The 23916-nt window shown below is 38.3% G+C and overlaps 1 protein-coding gene across 4 annotated transcripts in view; it reads right to left on the bottom strand.

The window, feature by feature from the left end:
* ngef (neuronal guanine nucleotide exchange factor) overlaps positions 1 to 19069 on the bottom strand; it is a 58590-nt gene extending 39521 nt beyond the window's left edge. The window contains exons 1-7 of one of the 4 annotated variants that reach the window (XR_009925134.1): positions 17641 to 19069; positions 13068 to 13173; positions 8076 to 8414; positions 7508 to 7572; positions 5708 to 5958; positions 486 to 646; positions 214 to 366 (exon numbers count right to left, since the gene is read on the bottom strand). Coding sequence is in view for 3 of the 4 variants with exons in the window: in XM_062418461.1 (XP_062274445.1) it covers positions 214 to 366; positions 486 to 646; positions 5708 to 5958; positions 7508 to 7572; positions 8076 to 8414; positions 13068 to 13173; positions 17641 to 17863 (1298 nt within the window). In the remaining variant the exon portion in view is untranslated. Of the gene's footprint in view, positions 1 to 213; positions 367 to 485; positions 647 to 5707; positions 5959 to 7507; positions 7573 to 8075; positions 8415 to 13067; positions 13174 to 17640 lie in introns of those variants that run through there. The other 3 variants (XM_062418461.1, XM_062418462.1, XM_062418463.1) reach the window with 3 other exon arrangements.
* Positions 19070 to 23916: the final 4847 nt, after the last annotated feature.

Below are 23916 nucleotides of genomic sequence, written 5' to 3'. Positions count from 1 at the left end.
CATTATCATCAGTATGCAGTCATTCAAGCAGGTCATAGTGTGTGAGCACTATATTATATACGTATTTCAAAAGACAAAAATACTGTCCAGTTTGTTTTAAAAAATCACGATATATAAGATCCTCACTATTTGCTTCAACAGCAAATGTACCAGCTTATGTACCACTCCACATAGTCCACATGAAACAGACATATTCATAAAAAAGGTACTCACAAAATGCGTCTGTAGTTCTTTTCCTGGTACACCTGGTTAATGACATATTTGATGAAGACACTGAAGTGTTCAACAGCGTGTTGGTAAACAATGTCACACACATCAGAAATCAAAATAGACTTCTCAATTTGGTGCTCAAGATCCATAAGGAACCTGAAAATAAAAAAGAGACCATTACCCAGGGATATGACGCAAATGCTTATTTGCTGCACTGGAACTTCATAACTGAGATATAAGATCTCTGATTGGTGTTAATCAAGATCTTGTCCTACCGTTCACTGGCTTTCATGACTTCTTCAATGTTGGAGAACAGAAAATGCATGTCGGATTGGCAGAGAGTGTTGACTAAAACAGGGTTATGAAGAAAGTGAGTCTCTAAAATTTCCAAACTCTTGTAGTAGGATGCTTCTGAGGTAACAAGCTCAAACATGGCCTAGACAAAAACATTAAAAAAAATGAATTAAAAAAATCATTAAATCACATTAATACTGACTGGAGATCCTTACGTCTGGTGAGGAGTTTCTGATGAAGTAGGATGGCTATGACACATACTGTATAAAGCTTATTGTTTTCATTTGACTGATTTCTACTTAAAACTTAAAAAATCGAATTACGAGATTTAAATGACGGATGTATTTAATAAAAAATGAAGAATGCTAACATTGTGTCCATTTCTTGACCTTTGTGCATGCTGTTTATAACAAAATAATCAAGGTCCACTCACTAGTTTTTCTGAGCTTTCAACACATCTCATGGTCTTCATCAGCAAATGGAGTTGGCTATGGTGTCTTCATGTAACATAAAGTTCGAACTTTGATCATTTGATAACAGGTGAAGCGAAGGGATATGAAGAGAGATCATAACCACTTTCTCTGTTCAAGGACAGTCTTTTTTTTTTTCAAGGACCAGAACAGAAACACAGTATATATACTCCATACATAGGTCACATAATTGCAGTTGGGCCAGCTCCATTTGTTCAAGACCATAAGACATTTTTTGAACCTCTGACTGAACAAATCTAATTCAATTCAATGTATCAATATAAAATGTACCTTTTTGACATCATTAGGGGATTTATAATAACCCCATTGATCGTCCCTCGCAGAGATTGACCTGAACTCTGATATCATAGTGAAATATCTAGCTATAAATTTAGGAGTTGAATTAAAAGTATCACAAGAAAAATTGAGTTGAAATGATTTAGAGATAGATTAAAACTTTGCTGTGGCTCTGTCATTAAGCTCTTGAGATGTATTGCCCAAATCAACAAACTGATGGAGTAAATTGGAGTATGTAAATGACATGTCAACACACACACAGCTACAGAGACCATCTACTTTGTTACTTATGTGTGAACAAAGCGTTACAGCAGATAATTGGTTTAAACAGAGTAGTACATTACCTAAGGTTACATTACACAAACAAACACACTCACTCACTCACTCTCTCTCTCTCTCCCTCTGTCTGTCTGTGTCTCTGACCCTCTGTCTGTCTGTGTAGACATTTAGACTGAGCAACTGAAATGAACTGCCAACTCTTTCATGAGTCAAACAGGAGAGGAAATTATTTCCAGTGTAGATATGTTAGTAGGTCATGCTCTTGTAATTAGGGACAGAGCCGAAAGGCAAAGGCAAGGACTCCACAGGAGTCATGCGTCATTCTTTGACTCATTACTCCTAGAATCTTAAGTAGTGACACCTGAAATTGACTCAGCTAAGACATAAGACCTTGGTGATGCTACATTCTGCAGCTCATGACCCATAATCAAATACCGTTGCCTTGGCGACACATTCTACGCCATGACTTACAATTATGTTTTTGAGGGTCAAGGGATGCCTCTACAGTCATGAAACTTAACACACACGTCTGGACTGGTGCCAGGTAACATTTTATATAGGTCAATTGCATGGGCGTGGCTGAATGGCTCAACAGTGCCCCCTTGAAAATTTCTAAATTGAAGCCCCGCCTTCAAAATTGACACAGAAGAATGAAAGTGAAATTCCTACGCTAACTCTAACAAGAAGTTGGCCATCTTGCAGGCCTTATATTTTAACAAACTCCTCCTACACTTTAAGTCTTCTGTTTCCAAATTTAGTCTGTGTCATCTTTAGCCCTTTGTGATGATAAGTTATTAAAAGCTAAAGTCTGCATCTAACACCTTTACCGTGACGCCACGCCAAACTTTAACAGACATGTTCCAATCATTTGTGGTCTTAGTGTGCCATCTAGTGGAGAAAACTTGTAATGATTAAGGATACCTGATAAGGAACAGGTGCCTCAGTTTTCTGTTTCTAGTTCAAGTTTATTGTCTGTATTATTATGTTTTTAGACCACACTCCAACTAACAGCTTACAAAGCCACTACACTAATGCCATCATCTACACACTACAAATGTTGATAACATGTACACCCACATTTAATAACATCCTTACTTTTTCTCAATCATGCACATTTATGTCTGTCACCTCCACATTTATTTACATACAACATCCTTACACAACACCCTAAACATAACATAGACATATACATTATTAAAAGTTACACTAAGGCCAATTGCCACAATTTTTCCACAACATTTGGGCAATACCTGCTTACATAATTAGAAACATGGTTAACATCTCAAAACACACTTTGAAACAGCTAAATCCATGCATAAGTACCCTGCATCTTCCTCAGTGTTAAACTAAACACCTTTATCACATCATATTCATGACTGGTGGGATTTTCCATTGCATTCCCTTATGATTAGTTGCTGTGTGGTTTACATATGGCGCTTTTCCACTATACAGTTCTAGCACTACTCGACTTGACTCGTGTGTTTTTTTGCGTTTCCATTAGGGATAGCACCTGGTACCTGGTACTTTTTTAGTACCTGCTCTGGTGTAGTTCCAAGCAACTGAGGCGATACTAAATGTGACGTCAACAGACTGCCGGCCACTGATTGGTCAGAGAGTCTTCACTGGAATAGTCTTGAGCTGTCCCACACAAGAATCAAACCCGACATTTTTAAATACCTGCAACAGCGTTACAGCCATACAACTCAATTTTCTTGCTTTGTGTGTGACAAAAAGCCACATACAGCAGCAAGTACACCATCGCCTCCATGTCCTCCATTGTTTATGTGTTTGTGTTGCGTATAAAACGAAATCACAGCAGTTTCGCGCAGCCATGCGATGGCGACCCCGCCCACGCTGAGTAGGTACTATTGTAATGGAAAAGGTTGTTCCTGGTACAAAACCCGAGACTGGTCGAACCAAGTAGTGCTAGAACTGTATAGTGGAAAAGCGCCATTAGTGGCTGTTTTCTAGCTCCACATAGTGAACACAGGAAGTGTTATTTCACCAATTCATGCAACATCCAATAATAGCATGCCTATGAAGACGTCTACGTGCGCGCCCTCCGACTGCGCTACAGCCCGACATGCATGGGGTGCGAGGGCCTGATCATCACTGCTTGCAGCTTTAATTATTAGGGAACGAGCCGAAAGGCAAAGAAGAGGACTCCGCAGGCAAGGACCCTATTGTATTTGTGTTGTTTATTATTAGGGACCGAGCCGGAAGGCAAGAGGGCGAGGACTCCTCTGGAGGCAAGGACCCTCTTTGAGCCTCAATTTGACCCCCTAAACCTGCTCAAAAACTCACAAAATTTTGCAAGCACATCAGGTGTGGCGAAAAATTAGATAAAATGGAAAAACAAACAACATCAAGCTCTCTAACACCAAAACTCAAATTTTTTGTCTTATCAAAAGACCTACATATCACGCACTGACACCCCTGACCTAAATCCAACAGGAAGTGCACATTTTGCCTTTAAATGTATGATTTTCGACAATTTTTTGGCCTCCTACAAACAACATCTTGTCCGAGGGCGTTCATCGTGGCAGCTTCAAACTTAAATAGCTGACTTATCACAACCGTCTGAACAAAAGCTCTGAACAACTTTTTCATTACTTGTCCGGTTTGGATTTTAGAAGCCCTCAAAGGTCAAGTGCCCAAAACACCTCGCCAAAAAGCTCCCATAAACAATGAATGGGAGGAGAGTCTAATGCCACTTTGACCCTAAATTTGACCACGTAAACATGCTCCAAATTTACCACGCACATCAGGTCTGGCCATAAATTTGATCAAATTGAAAGATTTGATCAAATGTGGCAAAATGTGCTCTCTAGCGCCACCTAGAAACAATAAAACAGCCACTACGCCTGATAGGAATGTTGTAGAAAGATCAAACCCGAACTCAATTGTTTGTCTTATCAAGACGTACAAATGCACTGACACCCATGACCTAAATCAAGTGCACAACTTGCCCTTAAATGTAGGATTATTTTTCAGGCTTTTCAAAATATATACACCATTCCTGCATACGTTCAGCTATAGGCTCCATTCAAAAGTCAAAATGTAGCCACAAGTCTCATCTATAGATGTGTGTAATTTGGTCTGGCTATGTTTTATACTTTTTGATCTGCGCACCCACATGTGCACCCTGTTCCTCTCCCATTCAATCCTGAATCTCCCTGCTGACTCTGCCTACTCTCTCTGTTGTCATGCTCTCTAGTCGTTAACTACCATGGCAACGACTGTGTGTGTGTGCAGCTGGCACTAGTTGAAGCACTGAATTCTTTTGCCATTAGTTGTAACCTACAGAAATATATTTGTGTTTCTAATTTTTGACCATGTTTACTTCTATACCTATTTCTGTGTCATCTTGATGACTAGTTTGTTATAACATGTTACAGTTTCAGAGGATTGCAGTAGATTATAAAGTCAAGCGGTCATCATTTGTGGTCTTAGTGTGCCACCCAGTGGATAAAAATTGTTTGGTTTGTGATACCTGATAAGGAAAAGGGGCCTCAGTTTTCAGTTTCTAGTTCAAGTTTATTGACTGTATTATTATTATGTTTTTAGATATCTGCAGTCTGTCAACTATTTCACTGACATTACTGTCAAAGTCTAGACAAAGCACCAATTACAAGAGCATGGCCTACAAACATATCTACAGGTTTCACTGGAAATAAGTTCCTCTCCTGTTTGACTCATCAAAGTCTTGGCAGTTCATTTCAGTTGTTCAGTCTAAATGTCTACACAGACAGACAGAGGCAGAGAGAGAGAGAGAGAGAGTGAGAGTGTGTGTGTGTGTGTGTGTGTGTGTGTGTGTGTGTGTGTGTGTGTGTGTGTGTGTGTGTGTGTGTGTGTGTGTGTGTGTGTGTGTGTAATGTATATCTACATATTGCAGTGTCCGATAAATGCTCGGGTCTGAAGGCATCTAAATGCCCCTAACCTTTCCGCTTTGCCAAGGCCCGACATGCGCAAGGGTGCGAGGTTCCCTCCCAACGCTGCTTGCAGCTTTAATTTTGGTATTATATGTGTGAGTGCAAATGTGTTCTTCTTTATAAGTATTTAATGAAACCTTTCTATTCATGTTTACCCTTTGACTGCAATATGCTTTAAATAACATACCTTTCCACATAACCCTTTACCCTCACAAAATGTCTCACCTCTTGCATTATGATTTCTTTCTGTGGCAACTGGGTGAGCAGGCCGCTGGCCTGCACAGCTTCCAGGTTCTGCCACAAGCTCAGTGAGCATGCACTGTTCCTCAACTGCAACTGTAACACTGGTGGGGACATGACACCAGACCCTGTCCCCACAGGCCCCGCCATGACTCCAGGAGAAAGACTCTCACGTTGCCGCCGTTGCTCAATCTCCTGTTGCTTGGAGGTGTCGCGGTATTCCTGGTACAAGAAGGCTGGAGGGTCATAAGAAAATGACATTATTATGGCATTACATACCAAGATAGAATTTAATTTTGCTTTTTGGAAAGTCATGGAAAGTCAGAGCATGTCACTTTGCTTTAGGGAGTACCATTGTGGTATAGTGACATTTTTAAAATTTTAGGAACAATTTAAGATAGGAGCTGCCCCACTTCTGGGTTATCTAATAATAATGTTCTGGGGCACTTCTGTGTTGAGTTTACATGTTATCCCATACCTGGGTGGATTCTCTGCAGAATCCCCCTCCCCCACCTACAGACCAAAAACATGCAGGTTAGGTTAGATGACTAAATTGCCCGTAGGTGTGGATGTGACTGTGAATGGTTGTTTGTCTCTGTATGTTAGCCCTGTGATTGACTGGTGGATGGATGGATGGTTGGATGGATATCTTCATGGTTTTTCAATTTAATATTTATTTGCCATAATGTGTGTTGCACAAAGTTATTAGTGTATGGAAGGTCTGGTTAGGTTTATTCAACTAAAATTGGTTAAAGCAATAGCTCAACATTTTAGGAAAAATGCTTATTTGCTTTCTTTCTGCAGGTGAGGTGAGTGGATTGATATACTCTAGATTGAATTTCTTGGACGCAAGCTAGTAAGAGGGCCTTTAAATTAAGTTTTTTTTTTAAATAACTCATGGAAGGTGTAGTTGTGTTACTGTACATTTCATTTTTTCAGAGCGATTGATGAAAGAAAGTCTCTAGACATAGTATTCATTATAGGACAGAGGTTAGTGGAACAGAAGATACTCCAAAAGTGAGAAGGTTTGAACTCTCTGCTGCGATGCAGTCAGTGTGGAAGTTCGAGAACAACATAGATATTGTCTCCCTCACCAAGTTTCAGGTGGTTGCTGATAAGAGCATACATTCTTTTCAGGGAATATTGACTGTGTGTATATCAAGAGGGAAGGTGACTTTGACCAACGGGGCCAGTTGCATAATCTCCCTCAGTTATATACTGCACATTGCTTCGGTGGGCGTAGAACTGGATTTTGAATTACATAAGAGAAAATGTAGCATGAACACACACAGCCAAAGAAAGGCACAGGTTGGAGATAAAGAAAAAGTATATATGTGTAAAATACAGACAATGTCGCTCCTTTTCAAGCTATCCTGTTGTGTTGTTTTGCCTTTAAATTTTTCACACATCTCACATCAAAAGTAAATTTGGAGTAATCCCTGCCAATAACTATTATACTGTGTACACACATAACTACACAATGGAGAGTAGTATGTAACTATACTATACACTATCAGTTTAGCGAGGCATTAAACCTTGCCGAAAGAGTCAGCGATATGCAGCAATAAATACAATTCATTGAACCTTTAACCTGTTGTTAAATTAATAAATAGTTTACTAGCAATCTGTTTTTGCAGTGTTGCATATGTGAATGTGTGTCTTACCCATGCCCAGTCTTAGTCATATAATAAGTGTAAGCCAAAGAAGAGATGGTTTCATAGAAACAGCTCTGGAGCTCGTAAAGGTGGGTGGAATATGAGCTACCCTTAACAACTATTTCCTCACCAGTGTTTTTGACAATGTTGAGGCTGTGGCATATTGTTTGGGGTCCATCTCCATTGCTGAGCAACCTGAATAGAAAAAAAGGGACAGATACATGTTTGGTCAGGCTGGAAGGCAGATTCACATATTCACTTTATGCTTGATGATTCATTTTACTATAAATGAATAAATAGATAAATAATGAAGCAGCACTGTTGGTGCATTTCAGCACAATGATGAATTGTTTGCATTGTCTTCACCATCAAACCCAAAAGAGTGAATCAAAGCACCCTGATTACTCTTTGTTAATAAAAATGATAAAAACATATAATAACTATGTGCATTCACATTCACTCTCTAGCCACACTAGAAGTCACAACTCAATCACTCCAATCTCCCCATCACTTTTCCCCTCATAATTCACAGTTTATTTGTCATTTTGTAGCTCAACAAGTGAAAGTATTTTTTCTTTTCTTTTTTATTTGCCTGTTTCGTGTTTTTACCTATTTATTATTAGCAGAAAAACCCCGTTTAAGCCTCCTTTTTCATTTCTATCCTTTGCACCTCTGCTTCCAATGTAATTTGGTCTGACCTGAGGTTGATGATATCCTGGTCTGATCCATCTGAGGTGGGCCGTTGTGAACTCATGATTTTCCCTCTGACCTCCTGTACAGTGCAGGCTGCAGCGGTTTGCTCACACAGCTTTTCTATGTCTCCACTTTGAATGCTGTGAGTCTGGTAAGTGATCCTGCCAGCTGTAAAATCTCTACTCCGGCTGTAAGAGGCAGCAGATAGGTCCACACTCCCTCCTCCCACTCCTCCTCTTCTCCTATTCACAGCATCCTTGTTGTACAGAGCATGTCTGCTGTTAGCCTCATTATTGCTTGGCAACACAGTTCTGGAATATTGGAGCTGTGGTGAAAGCTGAGGGCTACATTTGACAGTAGAAAACACATTTAGAATCACATCGATAGCAAGTCATTTTAAACCTAGGAACTGGAATTAAAATAGCTTAAAAGGCATATTAATATATTATATTCTCTGATTATTGTTAGATCATGTACAACTTACTCTGTAAATTTCCTTATGGGATTTTCATAGCTGAATGTTTATTTCTTTAAAGATGAGCGTTCTATGTTTTTGTTCAGCCACATCCTTCATTAGAAATGCTGCATCCAAATTTAGCATGCCAAAGTCTGCATTTTTAGTTCAAATACTGTAAGCTTCAGGGAATGTGGCCAGCCATGCGATCTCCCTTTGCCCACATTTTGTGGACACAACCTTTGTAATAGCATGATGTACCTTTACATCTAGTCTATGTCTATTGGGAGGCAGAGCCTTCAGTTATCAGGCTCCTCTCCTATGGAACCATCTCCCAGATTCCGTCCGGAGGGCAGACACCCTCTCTACTTTTAAGAGTAGGCTTAAAACTTTCCTTTTTGATAAAGCTTATAATTAGGGCCGACCAGGCTTGCACTGGACCAGCTCCTAGTTTATGCTGCTATAGGCTTAGACTGCCGGGGGACTCCCATGATGCACTGAGCTCCTCTCTCCTCCTCCCCTCTCTCTCTATCCATCCATCCATGCATTCAATAACCTAAACTTCTTCCCCGGAGTTGTCTGTGCTTTCTCGTCTCACAGGTAATCTGGGCCTGTAGACGTCCGGATGACAGATTCCAGTCCCAGACCTACTAGCCTCAGTGTTGATTTTCTATGTGCTTCTCTCTCTCTCCTATCCTTTCTTTCTCTCCTCTCTACCCAAACCAGTTGAGGCAGATGTTCTCCCACTTTGAGCCTGGTTCTGCCTGAGGTTTCTTCCTGTTAAAAGGGAGTTTTTTCTTGCCATTGTCACTAAGTGCTTGCTCATGTGGGAATGTTGGGTCTCTTTAAAACCTGAAGAGTTCGGTTTAGAACCTGCTCTATGTGTAAAGTGCCTTGAGATAACTTTGTTGTGATTTGGCGCTATATAAATAAAGATTGATTGATAATTAATTATAGTTACTCATTACTTCTCCCAAAAAGTAACTGAGTTAGTAACTGAGTTACATCAATGTCAAAGTAATTAATTACCAGGAAAAGTAACTAAACGTTACTTTTTAAAAATTGTTCAAATATGTCAATTTAGTTGGCTGCCCCAATCAACAACAACTGGCCCAAATCACGTTCAAAATTTAATTATGGTTGGGTGCGATTGGTCTAATAAGCAGCAACACAGAGCTATCAGGACACTTTGCTCTCACACGCGCTGCATTGATAGTCACATAAACACACACGCGCGCACGCGTCACTCTCTACAGCACACTCTTGCTCGCTAGATCCAGATTCCAGGAGTTTGTGTCTCATTTGCACCCTACTCTGTCTTTGGTAATGCCCCTTAGTGCAGCCACTCTTTGGCAGGGAGACAGAGAGAGAGAAGCGCCTTTTCGGGCGAAAATCGCTTCAGTGAGGTCTGAAGAAGTAATGCAGCATTTTTTGGCAGTAACGGTAACAGCGTTGTAACGGGGGAAACAGTAATTAATTTGATTACTTGTTACTGAAAAAAGTAACGCCGTTAGTAACGCCATTTAATTATAACGGCGTTATTCCCATCACTGTTTATATGTCCACTGGTTACCACCACCATCACAACCTATACTGTAAACTCAGATATCATAAAACATCCTAGCTGACCACAGCATTTTCACATTGACAACTGTTTGATGACAACTCCTGGTGATAAACTTAAAGTTTGAACTGACAAGTTGTGCAGTCAAACCTTCAATGAAACATTCCCCTAATATACCACTGCAGTATATTTAGTCTGACCTATCTTCATGGGTTTCTCACAGTATCCATCCTCTGAATTACAACAGAGAGCAATTACTACCATGTCCACTTTTTAATGATATTAAAAACAACAATGTCAACATTAGCATTTTCAAATTGCAAAAACCTTTTTGGTAGCACTTTACAATAAGGTTTTTGAACAGTTACCAAGGAACAAATGAGGAAGTGACTGCGAGTAAACTGTTAGTTGATGGACAGTAACTTCAAATCAAGTCTTCTTCGTGAGTCATTCCTGATCAACTCTGAACCAGCTGTTGAGTGGAAGAAAACTTGGATTGGTGTGAAGGTAAATTCTGATATGAGTGTCAGTATTAAGCCATTGTTAATGGTAAATGGATTGCATTTATATCTTTCTAGTCTTCTGATCACTCAAAGTGCTGTAAACTACATGCCACGTTCACAAAGACATTCCTATGCTTATGGCAGAGGCTGCCATGCAATGTGGCTCATTATAAGATATACTAATCATTCACACTCACACACTAAATGCAGTGTGTTGTGTTGTTTAGAGCAAGTTTGGTTATCAGCAATTATTAATGATTATTAAATAATAAACACGTGTGCGTGAGAGGAACAGGAGGAGCAAGATGGAGGACATGACTCACATGGGGGAATACGTCAGAGTTCCGGTCAAAGGAGGTAACCGTGAGATTTAAGCTGATGGCATCCACCAGTTTAACATGTGTCTGAAAAAAAAGAGAGCTTGGGAACAAAGCTAAACTCTGCTCTCAAGGTATCTTCTCCTTAACAGTGTGTGTAAGTGTGTGTGGGAACATGTATGTTTGTGAAAATAAGAAGAGAAAGGGGGTGAAATCACACATTTTAGTAATCTCTGCCTGGTCTTAAGCCTTTTAGTCGTGTCACTTTAGGAAATAGATCAAGTGTGTTTCAGTCCGTCTTACGGATCCAGCTTACGTTCTTTGGGACTCAGATGCTGGGGAGCCATCGGCTGGTAAAAAAATGTACAGTTAACCCCTTTCTTCACTTCTTTAGAAAAGGGTGAGACCACTGGGCTGCACAGCAGTCTTCTTCTTTGGATCCAGTAACATGCTCAATTGAACACAAAAACTCTACTTGTCTGACAAGGTGAAGATTGTGAGGCCTAATTAGAGTTAACATATGTAAAGCAGTTACTTCCTATAACAGCTGGAACCATGGTTTTGAAAATCTCAGGTGTTTATACCTGGTTGTGGTGATCACAACCGAGAAGCAGCAATCCCAAGTGGGTTCCAGTGGGTCTCATGCAATGGGAGCTGAGAGTTATGACAGATTTTGCACCTGGGTGTGCGTTGAGCAAAGGATTGGTGGGAAAGAAAGCTGTGTTGGACTCATTTTGTTTGTCTTGGCACAATTTCTTTGTTATCAGGCTGCAGTTAGGCTTTATGACTACATGCAGGCCTGCCTTTGTCTCATACATGGGTCATATGAGGTCATTGTGAAAGCAATTTGTGTTAGGTGTTAATGCCAACACTGTTACACACTCTGTTTATTATATTTATTTCTAAGGCATCAGTGTCACCAATGCTATATGAGTATGACATGGAAGTGAATGTTAATGTATATGTGGTTTGAATATGATAAATAAAGCACTTAAGAATCGTGCTGTTCTGATTCATTCCTCAATTGATTCTCAATTAACTAATCATTAGCTACTCTATGAAATTTGATTAGGAGTTACTCAAGAACTGGAACTAATGGTTTACAACCAGTTAATTCATGTTAGTGGGAATTTATTCTGAACAGAATGTAACTGAGAATTTACTGACTCAGTTTAGTTAACTGAGACTGCTTAAGTATCATCTTAGCATCAGTTGAACTTTGAAATGCATTTTAGCACAGAATGAGGATTGTGGATTTGGGCCCCCATTTCTTACAGTGTCGTGGCATTCCAAAAGAATAATTTCAGAATAATACATACTATACTGCTGGTGGTGACTGAGCAGCTGTGTGCTCTTGTTTTTCACCACAAATATGTTTTTTTAATGGGCTACATTCCATATCTCAGTCTTAAAATCATGCTGTCCCATAACAAACAAACAAACAACAGGCAACAAGCTTGTATCTCTGGTTTAGATTTAGTTTTCTAAATTTATGAAAGAAGAAAAACAAGTGACCCCAGGGGCCAAATGCTTCCAAATACAAAATATTCCAATATTTCTTTTGTACATACTCAAATATATATGTACAGATAGAGCTCAACACTGTCACTTAAAGTTGTATTTGTATTGTTATGCCAATTACAGAGAAAGTCTGTGTTTATGCATAGATGACGACCCATATATGCAATTGAATAATACATGCAAAATAGTAGTGTTTTATCAGTGATGACTATGTTTGAATATGTTTAGAACATCCTCATGGCAGACATGAAAAAAAGGTAATTTTTTAAAGGCCAGTGCTTTAGGGAGTAGATGTGTGCTAGACGAAAAAAAATGGCAGGATAGGACAACGCTGGACACACACAAACTGGAGTCTGTATCAATCATATATTAATCAATTAACCCTTTTGGAGACTGCCGTACAAAGTACAATGTTTTAGGTGTAACAATAGCATGTGTGCTTGTGTGCAGTGTTTAAACAAGCACTGTGTGTGAGTAAACAGAACTCCCCAGGCACAGCCAGTATTTTCAATCAGGTGCTGGTCTGTCGGTTAAAAAGAAAATGATGGTCACTCAAGCACTGTATGTGCTTTACTGTATTTGTGTTTGGGCATGTGTGTTCAGTGGTGGGGTTGGGAAGTGAAGGCATGTTGACTCACCGTCTAGCCCCAAGCAATAAAGGGGATTTTTGGGGTAAAATAGCGTCAGAGGAGGAACCTGCTACTCTGTTTTGTGGACTGTGGTCCAAACCAAGCCTTGTAGAACCTGGACAGAGGGAAAGGGATAGAAAGAGAAACAATCAGAAATCCCCATAATAAGATACAGTAGTAAAGAATGAAGAAATGATCCCTTCATTACATACACATTCTGTACACACACACACACACACACACACACACACACACACACACACACACACACACACACACACACACACACACACACACACACACACACACACACACACACACACACACACACACACTCAAGTAAGTGTTACTTGAGTGCTGTAAGTAGCATTAAGCAAGGACTAATACATAATGAAACATGCTGTTGTTGAACTGCTGACACTGTAGAGGCCCAGTTGCCTCCATACACAATCCTGGTAGATAGAAATACAAAGAAATATATACTGTACTCTTCCCGTACTGTATAAAAATGTTACCATATTTTCAAAAACATTTTCCTAATTGCACACCGTAACAACACATTTAAGAATTTTGTGGTTTGATGCCACTATCAATAGGACAACATTATTTGTCAATGCCTTCTAAATCCAGTATAAATCACTGTTTCAAAAATAATATTTTGGATTGGCTAAATTTAGGCTAACATGATTTTGGACTTATGAAAAGTATATGGCTTGGGTTAAAACTTCACACTGTTCCCTCATTTGTTCTGTCAGGACAATAGTTGTAATCACTACATTTTATTGAGGGCTTTGTCATTTTAACACTGTTATATGCAGGGTGTGTCATTTTTGGCTGTGAACTGACTGATACTGTATTTTTGTTAAGGCGTTGACACACTATGTTATATAAAATGATGTGCCCTAACACACACCCCACTCTTACACATAGTCACATACACATACTTGCAGTTGAATTATGCACATATAATATATACAGTTGAAACCAGAAGTTTACATACACTTTTTTTTCTCACTGTCTCCTTTCCTGTTTAAGGGTAATTAGGATTACAAAAATTATTTATATTTGCTAAATGCTAGAATAATGAGAGAGATGATTTTTTATTACTTTCTTCAAAGTCAGAAGTTTACATACACTAAGATTACTATGCCTTTAAACAATTTGGGAAAGCCCAGATGATGATGTCATGCTTTGGAAGCTGAAATGACAACATTTGAGTTAATTAGAGGCACACCTGTGGATGTATTTTAAGGCACACCTCAAACACACTGCTTCCTGTGCGTGTGACATCATGGGGAAATCAAAAGCCAAGATATCAGGAAGAGAATTCTGGACTTCCACAAGTCTGGTTCATCCTTGGGTACCATTTCCAGATGCCTGAAGGTGCCACGTTCATCTTCTCAAACAATTATACGCAAGTATAAACACCATGGGAATGTCCAGCCATCATACCGCTCAGGAAGGAGATGGGTTCTGTGTCCCAGAGATGAACGTGCTTTGGTGGGAAATGTGAGTATCAACCCCAGAACAAAAGCAAAATACCTTGTGAAGATGCTGGCTGAAGCTGGTAAGAGAATGTCATCATCCACAGTGAAACGAGTCCTGTACCGACATGGTCTGAAAGGCCACTCAGCGAGGAAGAAGCCATTACTCCAAAAGTGACATAAAGAAGCCAGATTACAGTTTGCAAATGCACACAGGGACAAAGACCTTAATTTTTGGAGACATGTCCTGTGGTCTGATGAAACTAAAATGGAACTGTTTGGCCATAATGACCATCGTTACATTTGGAGGAAAAAGGGGGAAGCTTGCAAACCTGAGAACACCATCCCAACTGTGAAGTACGGGGGTGGCAGCTTGTTGTGGGTGTGTTTTGCTGCAGGAGGGACTGGTGCACTTCACAAAATAGATGGCATCATGAGGAAAGAACGTATATAGAAATATTAAAGCAACATCTCACGACACATCAGCCAGGAAGTTAAAGCTTGGGCGCAAATGGGTCTTCCAAATGGACAATGACCCTAAGCATACCGCCAAATTAGTTACAAAGTGGCTTAAGGACAACAAAGTGAATGTTTTGGAGTGGCCATCACAAAGCCCTGATCTCAATCCTATAGAAGATTTGTGGGCAGAGCTGAAAAGGCGTGTGCGAGCAAGGCGGCCTACAAACCTGACTCAGTTACACCAGTTCTGTCAGGAGGAATGGGCCAAAATTCCAGGAAACTATTGTGAGAAGCTTGTGGAAGGATACCCAAAACGTTTGACCCAAGTCATACAGTTTAAAGGCAATGCTACCAAATACTAATGAAATGTATGTCAAATTCTGACTTGGAAGAAAGTGATAAAAATTCCCCCCTCATTATTCTGGCATTAAGCAAATATAAATAATTTTGGTAATCCTAACTAACTAAAAACAGGAAATGTTTCGTCTGATATAAAGTCAGACAGTGAGAAAAAAAGGTTATGTGTCTTTTTATACAGTGTATGTAAACTTCTGGTTTCAACTGTATATCCATTATCACTGTCCATTTCTAGTCACTGTAAAATTTTAGAAATGCATTTAAGGATCTTTTAACGTCATGCACCAACACTAGCTGGACAGGAAGAATATGCTTTAGGGGCAGCCCTCAACATTAAACTATGAATATTTGAGACCACACCTCATGACAAGGTTGCCTTCTTAAAGAGCTTAGCCCACTCTGAGCACGAGGCAGGCACAGCTCCCTCTTTAAATTTCTTATTTAAAACAGAAGATAGTTATGCATATATTAGAAGGGAAGAATCCAAATGGCCAAACATATTTTAAAGTTGTTGAAATGGTCTTTATTGCTAAGATCTGTCCAACTGTTGTCAAGTCTCTGCTATGTTTTCTTTTACTCAAATTGCATCCTCCAGCTAAAAGGATAGGATTACACCAAATGGGACAGGATGGACAAGAAAACCCCATGAAAAAATAAACTTTTGCAACAACTCCATATCATTAAATTTTTCACAAATTTCATGTTTGATAGTCGTGTAGACAGTTAAAGGCCATTATTGAATCATAGTCATCATAGCACCACTTACTGGCAACAGGTAGTTACAGGTGCTGCACTTTCATGATCTCTGCCTAGTAGGCTAACCAGATACATCTCATATTTGATCAGGGAAATCTCAAGACCTTCACAATGTAAAATTAAGCAGCTTTTGAGATTTCCATAAATGGTGTGGTAATTCAGTGAATTTGCATGTATGTTATGAAATAAGATGTTGTAAATTGACTTCACATCGTCCACTCAGCCCAAAATTTCACACGCTGGATAAGAGGCCTGAAGCCATCTACATGCCCATATTGGGACTAAGATGAATTCACATGTCCTGACTTTGCAGGTGCATTCCAAGGAAGTCTGTGAGGGCTGTCCAAAACCTACAATTCATTAAGTCGCAGACTTCCATAAAGTGTGCTTGGGGTGCAGATTTCACCAGACTTTGCTCAGAAAAGTACCCATGATCATACAGCAATATAGCTATAAAGTGAGGATGTAAGAAAAATATGAATTATTATTATTATCAATACTTAAAAAATCAATAATTATCAAAATAATATTGACAATAATAGACTATGTAAAATATTTACTTTTGATGACATTTGTCTTTTTCACTTTTGATATATAAATTCATTAATGTATTGAGGTATAATGTACACACAAAATATATAGGCTAATGGTAAATGGACTGTACTTATGGCACTTTTCTAGTCTTCCGACCACTCTGAGCACTTTTAAACTATATGTCACACTCTGTGTGTGTGTGTGTGTGTGTGTGTGTGTGTGTGTGTGTGTGTGTGTGTGTGTGTGTGTGTGTGTGTGTGTGTGTGTGTGTGTGTGTGTATTTGTGTGTGTTTTATGACTTCATTTATGACTTTGTTTGACTTTTTTAAAAAGTAATCACTTTTATTCCTCCCTTTGAGGCCTATCCTAGATGCTGGGCAAAGTCTAAGCTTGACTGTGGCTCTATGAATGATTAATTCCTATAGAGAACAACAGCAACTGATCTGTAAGTACAAAACTGTTTCTCAGTTAAAGCTCTCAGCAACAAACTCAGGACAACCTTGCAAATTATTTCAGACACTGACTCAACAGGATATCAAGTATGTTGTTTCTTTTGAACATTCTAACTTCTGACAATGTTTTGATGATGAGGGCAGACGTTGATGTGGAAAGTACAGGTATTAATCAGACTATTGTGTTGTTCAAACAGAACCTGTTTCTCAGGTTGTTTTCATAAAGATTTCTATTGAGGGATAGGACTACCAAGCCTTTGTTCCACATTACTTAATAGTAAAGACTGCATCAAATATATATCATATAAAGCAACAATATACATAATACACATAGAATCCATTACCACAGCAGGGAGAGATCTGTATTCCTAATCAGGATGTAGCAGTGTGATGCTCTCCAATAAGTCTGTTAATGTTGGCTATGCATTGAGTTGAAGGAGTCCAAACATGTTTGAATTTGCACAAGCCTGGGTCCCTTTGAGGCACAGTAGAAATAAAATGTTACATTGCAAGCACAGCAGATGCCAGATGTTTTCTTACTTTCAGAGTTCTCAGAGGAGACGAGCCTCTTCTTCCTCACTGAACGGTAAAACCGGGAGTTCCTGCGGATAGGCTCTCTGCTGAAACCAAACTTGGAGTCATCCTCATCATCATCCACCTCATAGCTTTGTTGAACCACAGCTGCCGCTGCTGCTGCATGCTTCTCTGGGGTTTCCTGTGACTTCGGCCCCCACTTGCCCCTAAACAGGGCAGTCACAGACATAGTAAATGATTCCCAGTCCTTTTAAAAAAAAAAAAATTTTAGGGAATTGTGTTACACTTTGAGGAAACTGGGAGAAAATCAGTCATAATTAGCCAGAATCCAGGAGCAAATCCATGCCTAGAAATGGGAAGTTTGGGTGAAAAATAAATCCAAAGAAAGACTGCTGTCTTATGGACTAAAGCTGCTCTAACAGAGGTAGTAAATAATGTGGCAAACAACAACTCAGAAGACAGAGAAAGGCCCTCTTCCTCCTATCAGTGTTGTCAGCTACACTGGTAGCCTGTGGAACAAGGAGAGTGTATAGCTTATTTCTGCCTAGAGCTGTAATTATGACTGCATTTATGACTCTTTCTCTCCACTGCACTTTGTCCCACCTATGTTTGGCTCCCTCCCTCTGTCCTTCTCTCTACACCACCCTGTTACGTGCTAACATTCCTGAACTGAACTTGGCCTGACGAGCCTGTCTCTCTGCTCTAAAATTCTGTTGTGAAACCTGAAAAGCCACCTACTGACTCACTACAGTCTGTTCACTTTTCTCTGCTTTCAGTTTCTCAGATCCCTTTTCAGAATCTGTCAATGTCCTCACTATAAGGCTTTCAAGTAAAGGTTAAAATGTTCAGGTTAAAATAGAGAACAAATTACAATAATAAAGTAAGCATTTTGTAGGTAATGTACTCTATTTTCTTGCATGGAAGTGTGTGTTAAAGTACTGTGTGTAATGTTTCTGATCCTGTTGAGCCAGGGCCCCATACAGTAATTATTTCTCTGGTCAGCTGACAATAAGAGTTTAAAGTTCACTTTCTCCCTTTTCACACTGCATGTGTAACCTTTCACCAATACCAAGTTCTGAAATCAAAGTAACAACCTACAGAGGCTGAGAGCATTTTCTGTACTTACTGTTGTCCAGAACATTTTGTTTGTATCGGTCCAGTCAGGGTGAGGATGACACAATTATTTGATTAAATTGGAAAAACATAAAAATGACAATATGTATGAAAGCTTTGGGTTTTCGTCTGTTTTTTTGTTTGTTTTTTGCTGGCAACAAAAAAAAAGAAAATAATAGTGTTTTATACTGTTTTCATCTTGAAATTGATAATCAAATACACAGGAATACCAAAACCAAAAAGCTATTTCTACCACAACTTATTTCAATTTTTTTCAGTTTTGTGGATTTCTGTATTCTTTCAGTGTGTGCTTGTACATAAAGTTGTGAATGTTTAGAAGTGCACATACTTGTTCTGTTAATAATCCAATCATGTTTTGGAGGGGGTGGGACCTTTTGTTTTCATGAGAAATCTGGGGAAAATTGGACAATCTAAAGTGGACTTACAACAACTTCCTGTTTCATGTTTTGGGCAAAATTGACTGGCACGCCATGACAAAGGCCTTCCATGAAAATGCGAAAGCTTTGCAATTTAGTTTTACGAGTCTTTGGAAGATGCTCAGGTTAATTCTCTAGGAGTAGGTTGTTAATTTACAATGCCTGTCAATGGCTTCTCGCTGCAAAAAATAATTGCAAAGTGAATTTTAAATGGATGACTTTATGTCAGACCTAGGTTATGGCTCCTTTTTTATTTTTTTATTTTTTATTTTTTTTAGATCTGTTGATGTTAAATCTGTCTCCCAAATTTCATGCATGTACTATAAATTTAAAGGTGGAAACTGACTTTGAAATTTTGTAGGGAGGAGACCTTGTGCCATTTTGCTACCCCCGAGACCCATATCAGATATCAAGTTTAGCCACTTCCGATGGGGGGATTCAAAAGTCATATTTCCTGAATTATATTTCTTGAATGATAAGAGCAATGTTCCCATCAAATTTCATGAACATCCAAGCAAGTCCTGATGTTTGCCAATTTTTGAGTTTTCAAATGTTCCAAGCTCCTCAATAATACAATGCTGTACTATAATAATAATAATAATAATAATAATAATAATAATAATAATAATAATAATAATTAAAGCTGCAAGCAGTGAAGAATGGGCCTTCACACCTTGCACGTTGGAGGGAGCAGCAGCTGTGATTGACCTCTACTGGAGGTTGGTAGTGTAGGCATACTATAGGAATGGGTAACATTGTATTTCCTTTGTGGAGTACATAACACTGGAGATGACGTGGTGAATTGTGTATATATTTGATTAATAATGTGTTATATTGTGTATGGTACAATATCTTCTCACAGTGATGTGCAATTAGCTTTGCATTCAGCATTAGCTGGCAACTAGCAAAACAAACTTGGTTCGCAGCTTACATGTTTACAATAAGAAACCTTCATCAGAAAATAAATGATGACTGCATAGCGCCTGCCACCACTTAAGATGCACAGACAGCAACTACACTGGACTCTTACCTAGCATAGGACATTTTGGACAGATTGGACAACTTAAAGATGAGTTACCATAACTTCATGTTTAATGCCCCAGAAATGTCTAGTGGTCTACCACTTGACCTTTTTTGTCCCATAACCCTCAGGATCTTTTAAGAAATGTAAAATGACTTTACTGCGTCCAACCTCGTCCAACCACTGAAGGCGCGTTGGCAGGACGCCTTGCTTGTGCAGCTCAACAATCCTGCCACGTTCAAATACAGAAAGTGTTTTTGACTTTGCCATCAGGAGGTCATGACAGTGTGAATGTCTGACAGAAAATGACATGAAAGCCAGATTTTAATATTCAAAATGTAGGTAAACTTCATACTCTGTTAAAGCAACGAGTAATTAATGAACAAGTTAACACTTTCATCAGGTATTGGATTATTATAATCTGTCATATCCAGTATCAAACCAAAGTTATTGCTAACATGTCTCTTTGGCATAAAACCAAACTATTCATCTATTATTTGATTTAATCCTTGTTTTAATCTCTTAGAAAAATAAAGCAAATCATTTACTATCATTTTTAAGTAGGCTAATAGGTTTCCAATTTTCAGTGTGAAGTCTGTCTTTCTTTGGTTTGGGAATTCATGTAGTTTTTACATGAATTCCCAAACCAAAGAAAGACAGACTTCACAAGTGTTATCTTGTTCATTGACTTTTACAAGGCTTTTGACATGATCAAACATGAGTTTAAGTTGTCCAGTATTTCCATTTTTCTTTCTGTTAGTTACCTAAACAATGGCTATGTTTCATTATCAATGTGTCCCCACAGATGTTACTTAGAAGTTAGATATGATGCTCCATGCTTATATTTGGAGGACCTGAGGTCTTAGATTTTACTATCTTCAACAATTATTTGTTAGATAAAATAGATTATAGAATTTATAAAGAATCCTGTGCATATGTATTTAATTACACTGGTGGCCTTGATTGTTTGTTAGAATGTATTTTTCTGTTGACAAAATTGGCCAACTTCCCCCCATTAAATTGGTTAAGTTCCATTGACACGTTCTTTTAGCCTGGGTATGGTGTATAAACACAATATGGGGATATTTTATACAAAAATAGGTCCCTGTTTTATCATTCATGACTTGACAGTGGAATTTTGCTAGTTGTTCCATTGATAAACAAATATGATGTGTTACTGTCATATCCAGAATTTCTTCAAAAATTTAAAATACCAATCACACCCAAAAATTATTTTTGTATTGCAATTCCCATGGGTTCTCTTCAGTTTTTAAAGAACTGTAACCACACAGAAATAAGCATTATTAAATCAAAACAACTTTTTATTGGATAAAATAATATTCAGAATAAACCATGCAGTCACATCAGAAATGATTTGGTCTGTGTTACACTGCCTGCAGCGAGGTTCTTTTGGTCCTCTATCATGAGCAATACGGCAGAAAAAGACTTGTTGCATTCTATTACTATCTATTACTAACACAATAAAAGAAGTGTCATTCAAAATTCTACATCGAATTTTCCGGCTTACAGATGTTGAATACTAAATATGAACTACGCCTGTGTTTTAGTGATTTAGATAGACAACAATGTTTTTTGTCTTTTATGGGATGAAAAGCAACATGTCATAATTCAGCTTCTGATCATTTTTGGTAAATTTCACATACACAAATGTAAATGGTCTGACACAAAACTGTTTTAATCGACTTGTTGTTAAATTGAAGCGGTATGACACCTTAATTGAACATGTAAAAAAACAAAAAAGCTACAAAGACTTACGATATATTTTTTTAGTAGTAGACAACTGAACTTTGGAAGGACTAAAAATGAATGGACTTTGGACTCCTCCGGTTTGTACAAAGTTGTACTGTTTTTTCTTTTTCTTTTGTATGACAGTTTACATCTTTGTTGTAAATAAAGAAAGTTAAAAAAATAAAATTAAAAAAAAGTTGCTTCAATGACAGACATTGTTCACTGTAATACCACGAGTGACCACTGGGCGACATCCTATCCAGCTCTTCCAATACGTTTTCCCTCAATAAATCTTTATTGAGCACAAACAACATATAAACGAAGTCATTAGTACGTACATACACAGTTTAAGACAAGAGCCAGGGGGATTTTTCTAATAAAAACATCAAATAAAGAGCACAAATGACACATTTTAATAGTATAGTAATATTTCTTAATTATTTTAATCTGAAATGGCTTTAATGTACTGTTCCGTTTCTTTTTTAAAGCCACAAATAGTGGTTTAGAATGACTAAATTTAGCTTTGTGTAAATGATATTCTCCTAAAATGATCGGGAAAATGAATTAGTTATAATTCTTATGTTTCTTACTATTGTTGTTGTGGAAGCCAAACAATACATCTTTCCAGCACAGAGAAAAATCAGGGTTGTTTATAATATAACGGGAAACATCTTTCCAGAATTTACATGTATAGGGACGTTGCCAAAACAAGATCTCTAAATCTCTATCCAGCCATTGATTAAGCTTTTTCCTTGTCTGGTCGATAATCAAATTAAAGTTTTCAAAACATCTAGCCTCCTCATTTCTTACAATAGTAATCCCTAGATAGGTGACCTTTTCTTTAATTGGTATGTTACATACATGGGGAATGCTGCGTTCTTTCAGGGAAAAAAGCGAAGGCCATATGCTGCTGAAAATAGTTCCATTGTTTTGATAGCAATGGATACTCATTATCATTTTTCAATAACAATGCGGTCTGCTAGTTGGCTAATTATAACTTCTCTGTCAGTGATGGAAATTCTTTTTAACTCATTTTTAATATGGGCGTATAGAAGTGGTGCACACAGAAAATCCAGCACTTATTATGCATCCATGCTCATTTATCTTAAAGCATGTTTCCTCTCTCCAAGTGGCCTGCGTGCAACGTATGCTGTTACGTCATACAAAGGGGCTGAGGGAAAGTCATAAGACGCAGCTTTGGTCTCTTATTTGTCAGCAGCCAATACTGTCACAGAGCCAACAACTGTCTATCTTGATATTTACTTGCATTACTTAACAAAAGCTGAAGGCTTATCTCTTATTGCATATGCAGCCATTCCTTTATATGTTATTAAGCAGCTTTGCACATCCGTCGATAAAATACTTTTTAATTTTCTGTGGAAAAATAAGACGCATTATGTCAAAAAATCTGTAATTATGAATACATATGAGCGGTGGATTACATTTTCTTGATTTTACTACTTTCAAAATGAATTGGATTAAACAGTTTCTAAATAACCTTACGTCAATATGGAACTTCATACCGAACTATATTTTCTCAATGCTTGGAGGGCTTCAATATGTTCTTCTTTGTGATTACAAAATAAAAAGGCTTCCACAAAATATATCTAAATTCCATAAGCAGATGCTTTTGGCATTGTCACTAATATATAAACATAACTTTTCACCACACAGGTTTTATATCTGCAATAATGGTCACATTACATTAAAAAACAAATCATTATTCTTTAAAACATGGTTTGAAAATGACATAAACCTAGTGACCCAGTTACTCAATGGTTATGGACATTTACTTAATTATTGAGAATTCCTTCAGACCTTCCATATTCCTGTGACTCCTAGAGAATTCAGTATAGTAATGGATGCCATTCCCTCTGCCCTTTTAACGCTATTAAAAGGGACTACACTGCCCACTTGTTTACCTCTGGACCCAAAAACCACCGCAGTGGGAGAAATGTGCTT

Source organism: Scomber scombrus, chromosome 5 (genome assembly GCF_963691925.1).
Source record: "Scomber scombrus chromosome 5, fScoSco1.1, whole genome shotgun sequence".
NCBI classification, from domain to species: Eukaryota; Metazoa; Chordata; class Actinopteri; order Scombriformes; family Scombridae; genus Scomber; species Scomber scombrus.
Note: the sequence above shows the minus strand (reverse complement) of the source record. Positions and strands in the feature narration are given on the sequence as shown.